General features: G+C 38.8%; 3 protein-coding genes across 4 annotated transcripts; 2 read left to right on the forward strand and 1 right to left on the reverse strand.

The window, feature by feature from the left end:
- Positions 1-1,280: 1,280 nt before the first annotated feature.
- Positions 1,281-2,331, forward strand: Gasu_64110 (uncharacterized protein). The gene is made up of 2 exons (XM_005702391.1): positions 1,281-1,444; positions 1,481-2,331. The coding sequence occupies exons 1-2, from the start codon at positions 1,394-1,396 to the stop codon at positions 1,673-1,675; spliced, it is 246 nt and encodes an 81-aa protein (XP_005702448.1). The 5' UTR covers positions 1,281-1,393; the 3' UTR covers positions 1,676-2,331.
- A 142-nt stretch (positions 2,332-2,473) lies between these two features.
- On the reverse strand, positions 2,474-4,110 carry Gasu_64120 (agmatine deiminase). Its single transcript, XM_005702392.1, has 2 exons — positions 3,938-4,110; positions 2,474-3,887 (listed from the first exon to the last, which is right to left on the reverse strand). The coding sequence occupies exons 1-2, from the start codon at positions 4,076-4,078 to the stop codon at positions 2,910-2,912; spliced, it is 1,119 nt and encodes a 372-aa protein (XP_005702449.1). The 5' UTR covers positions 4,079-4,110; the 3' UTR covers positions 2,474-2,909.
- A 120-nt stretch (positions 4,111-4,230) lies between these two features.
- Gasu_64130 lies at positions 4,231-4,841 on the forward strand. Of its 2 annotated transcripts, XM_005702394.1 has the most exons (4): positions 4,281-4,456; positions 4,513-4,595; positions 4,641-4,721; positions 4,778-4,841. In XM_005702394.1, exons 1-4 carry the CDS (start codon positions 4,345-4,347, stop codon positions 4,817-4,819), a joined length of 318 nt encoding a protein of 105 aa, XP_005702451.1. In that variant the 5' UTR covers positions 4,281-4,344; the 3' UTR covers positions 4,820-4,841. The 2 variants fall into 2 exon arrangements, with proteins under 2 accessions (XP_005702450.1, XP_005702451.1); XM_005702393.1 differs by having other exon boundaries at positions 4,231-4,456; positions 4,513-4,721.

Raw genomic sequence — 4,841 nt, forward strand, 5'->3', positions numbered from 1 at the left:
GTATACGGATATCAAACTACTCTGGGGTTCAAGACGAATACAGTACAAGAGAAAAAGTTCGATTACTCTAGGATTCTGAAATGATTTTACACACTAAATATATACAGCTGGTTATCCTATGATAACTAAATGCGTTTGGCTCAACATAGAATGAAGGCGTTTGTACGAACAAATACTAACATATATCAGCATTTCAAATGTTCATCTGAATAAATATCATATGTTGAATATTTCAAGAAGCCAAAACACAATGTATCTTTCTGAACAACAACTCGGTTGAAGGAATTGTTACGACACTCTGTAATAACGAAATTGGTAAGTTTCATTCATTGATTTTGGATTGGCGGCGAATAATCAAAGATACATTATACCGATGTTGTAAGTAGAAGGAGTATGTGGCTACCACTCAGTAGAAGATTGCTAAAAGTGTACACCCAATTAGTCCATTTATAGACACAAACAGCCGGCAGATTTTCTCTTGTCTGCTCGCTCAGTTTAAGCTACGACTTTGCTTTCTTGCTAGCCAACAAGCCTTTAACTTTACACAGGTATTTTCTCTCTTGAGAACTGAATTTTTATTTCCCACAGAGTCAGCTTGTGGTGCCAAGCACAACGCAGCAGAATAATAAAACTCTTCACGTCAAGAAAAGTCTGCTATTTCCTCTCATTATCTCGTGATAGACCAAACAATCGACTACTCTACATTGAGCGATTGTGAAAGTACTGACTAAAAGAAGCAGATATCGGGAATTTTTTATTCTTTTCATCAAAGGGTCGTATTGTCTTCATAAAAATATTTTTTGGGTCATTGGTTGTTGAAAGGTTCAAGTTAAGATCACTAGCCATAAAGATTTTGAATAGAATGGCTGATCATGTAGTAAAGCCCACATCTGATAGCATTTTGTTTGAAAAAGGAAAGTTACCATCATTCAAAGAGATGATTTTATTTAGTGACATAAGAAGGATACTTTTGTAGCGCTTTTTGGGTTTTCGCTGACAAGTAAAAGTTCCAGGAAGTAGAAACTGGTCGGCTTACAACTCTTAGATTAAGAAACAAGCTATGAGGATAATAGACCTTGCTTTATTGGTAGGATTCTTCCCAGCATATCAAGGTAAGGTACAAAGACTGCAAGTTGTATTCAACTTGAAACCTATAGCAAAGTGTGAATAAACTTTCCTGAAATTGGAAACCCCAAGAACTCAAAGTCTGCAACGCTCTGTGTCAAGCTACACAAAAACTAGTAAAAATACAACTTAATATAATTGGAGAACATCACTTTCTTTGGCTTTGGTCAAAAGTCTGTTGTGCTACTCTGTTGAAGTTGTCGTCTGCTTAGTTGAAAACTACATAAACCACTGAAAGCGCACCACTTGTATCCACTATACTCCACGTATGAAAGCCACTTTGGAGCTACTGCAAATACCAAATTCTACAAGAAGCATAGTGCGTGTACAAGAGGAAAATGCGCTCCTGTGATAGCCAACAAGACTAGAAACAAAGCACTCACAAAAAGATTTCCTACTAGGGAAGCAATATGAATGGTACATACTAGTCGCAAGGCATGAACAAGACTCTAATATCATTTCAGTGAAATTCTTCACTGATCCTTGCTCTCAACTAACACGGTCTGCTTCCCATTACATAAAACTAGGACCTACGGAAAATAATGTTTAAACATGAATATACTTCTTGTCTTCTTAAAAGAAGTCGAAGATACAACTGAGTCGACATTTGTGACTGGGAAAGACCTCCATTCATAGCTGACAAATGGCACAGGGAAGCAATAGGACGTTGGTCGCTGTTCAATGTTGCAACCTCATAAAAAAATTGAAGCGTTCAAGATGCTCTCCTAAGCAGTTGTTTCAAGCAGATTCTTAGAGTAGAGAATGACAAGCCCGGTAGTTCAGGTTGATACAGGATTATTCGTTGATTGTATCTAAAAGAATATTACCTTGCAATACTGTAGTATAATTTGACTCTGCGCCTTTCTTAGACTTGGACAAAAAGTTTGTGTGTTTCTTCTTCAAATGTATTGAGTTACATAGAGAATAAGGATAGTTGTTCAAGAATTGAATGAATAAAGTTTGTGCTCCGATTCACTCCTCAGCATCGTTGTATGTCACTGTAAAGCGTAAACCCCGCCACAGTTAGGACTGGAACTTCCTATGAAACTCCTTTTCTGGTCTTAAGTTGGTTGGAGACATGCTGACCCCTTCAGTTTTGAAAACTTCTCCGCTTTGTCTACAGTATACAAAGGTAACCTTGCAAAAAAGTCATTCTTTAAGAAATATTAGATTGAAGAATGGGTTAAACAGGTTGAAAATTTCATTTCACTTGCCCATCTTCCATACACAGGAACCGTCATATAAGGTAGTCGAAAATGATTACTGGCGGTGAGTCGAGACTCTTTCTAAGGAATTGTTAGCTTTCATGACAGTTTCAAGTCTCCAAGTAGGCTACTACAGAGGGTTATAACAAAATGTATGTTTTATAAGAGCTTCTCATTAAAATGCACGCTACGAGATAGGAGGACTAACTACAGTTTCCCTGTGTAAGTGTTACATCTATATTCTCATATATCTGGTCCATTGTAAACAAATTTTCTTCCTTGAAGCCTAACTGTTATAACAGTAATAACTAGTACTATAGTTGTGTAGCAACACGAAAAATTGTATCTTGTTGAAACTTTCAATAGCTTCAATGACCCACAATGCCCATGCAATAATGCCTATCATTAGCTACCTTTATTCTAACGAAACAAGAATGCCAGTCTCTTTCAGAATAAAAGTCAACGCTCGAGTAGTCGCCATTCTCATCGTTACCTCTCGTAGAGAAACCTTGATAAAACTGCGAAGGAGCCCTCATACATGACAAGCTATATCACCAACTGTTGAAGTGTTTACACTTTTTATGGTGTAAGTCTCTCTTCCGGCTGCTGCTGTGTAATACAATGAATACCACCCCCTCCTAATATGATCTCCCTAGCTGCTACTCTTCGTATTTGTCTCCGCGGAAAAACATGTTTGAAAACTTCATCTGCATTGGAGTCCCAGGGCTCCCCAAAGGATGGTACAATCACAGCACCGTTCACAAAATAGAAATTGACATATGAAGCGACTAAGCGCTCTCCCACTCTTCGAACAACTGCTTCATCAGAAAAGACAAGTCCTCGAATTTCATATTCCTCCCGATAAAAGGGACCAGGTGCTACTAACTTGAAGACAGAAAGCTTTCGTCCCTTGGCATCACAACTACTCTCAAGAACTTTAAGTGCTTCGAGTGATCTTTTGTACTGAGGATCTGTTTGGTCTTCCGTCCAGTGCAGCACAACTTTTCCACAGTCCGCAAAAACACATAAGTTATCGACGTGCCCGTTGGTATCGGAGTCACCAAAAACTCCATATGGAAGCCAAATTACTTTATCGATACCCAAATACTTATTCAACTCTTCTTCAATCATAGTTCGGGTCCACCCTGGATTTCTATTGGGATTCAACAAACACTCTTCTGTTGTTACTAACGTGCCTTCACCGTCACAAGATATAGCTCCACCTTCCAGAACCAAACCAGAACTGTATCTCTTAAGGCGTTCTAAATCCAATATCTTCCAGGCAACTACGGAATCCTGGTCCCACTTTGAATAGCATCCGTCCGTAACACCACCCCAAGCGTTAAACGCAAAGTCAACACCTTGTACTTTGCAAAGCGTGTCTCTTTGTCTTGCCATTATCATTAAAGGACCTGTATCTCTCAACCAACAGTCATCAGTAGACAATTCAATAACTCTCACTCGTTCATTACTCCTAAAACAGGCGCGAACCCGTTTCCACTGTTTCGCGGAAACGAGGACGTTCACGGGTTCAAACTCAGAAATGGACTGAATTACCTTTTAAAAAGTTATAAATAACTAGGGGAAGGCAAGAAGGTTTAACTCACTCTAACGAATGTGTTCTGAGCAGGTCCTGCTCCATCTCGCCAGTTATCTAATCTTTCCGGCCATCCTATCCAGGTCTGTTTATGGCGCTCCCACTCGGCAGGAAAACGAACAGCTTTTGGTACGTCTGTTTTCAATATCATATTTTAGTAAATTTTCAAAAAGGCAAATGAAAAGTGACTTACATAAGACCCCCAAGTCTACGTGTCTGTGAATGGAAAGTCATAGCGACCCCAATCAAACATCTACTGGAATTTGTTAAGCTGCACCGACGACTACAAATGCAGCAGATTTGGAAGGAATTCATACTTATTGAAATCCATGGAGTTGCTCTGTAAAATTTCATTCACATTGTTCATAGTGTGGTTTTGGATTATTGAATAAAGCATTTGTGTTGAGACGACCATTGATGGAAAAGACGACTGTTCAACAAGCAACTGGTTCCGTTGTAGTTGCAGCCATACAGTTTTCATGTTCGAATAATACGAAAGAGAACATTGCGAAAGCCAAGCGTTTCATCCGTATGTTGTTGATAGACATTTCTTAACGCAGTGTTTATGGCCGAATCTTGTTGTAGGAGAAGCTGCAAGTGCTGGTGCTAACATTATATTATTACAAGAACTTTTTTCAACGCTATACTTTTGTGAAGAACCTTGTGAAGTATGTACAAATGCGTTGTCAAGTTGTTGTGTTGAACTTTTACAGGAATATTTTTCGTTGGCAGTTTCTCTCAACCAAGTAGACGATTCTTTTCTTTCTGAGTTTCAGTCACTAGCTAAAGAGTTGGTAAGTTGAGTTGCGATCAGTCATATCACTCTCCGTATTCATTGTGAATACCTCAGAGAGTAGTACTTCCTGTTAGTTTTTTTGAACGCTGCAAGTGAGTTTGGTCTCATAGTTTTTATT

The sequence above is a fragment of the Galdieria sulphuraria genome (genome assembly GCF_000341285.1).
Source record: "Galdieria sulphuraria unplaced genomic scaffold scaf_229, whole genome shotgun sequence".
NCBI lineage: Eukaryota > Rhodophyta > Bangiophyceae > Galdieriales > Galdieriaceae > Galdieria > Galdieria sulphuraria.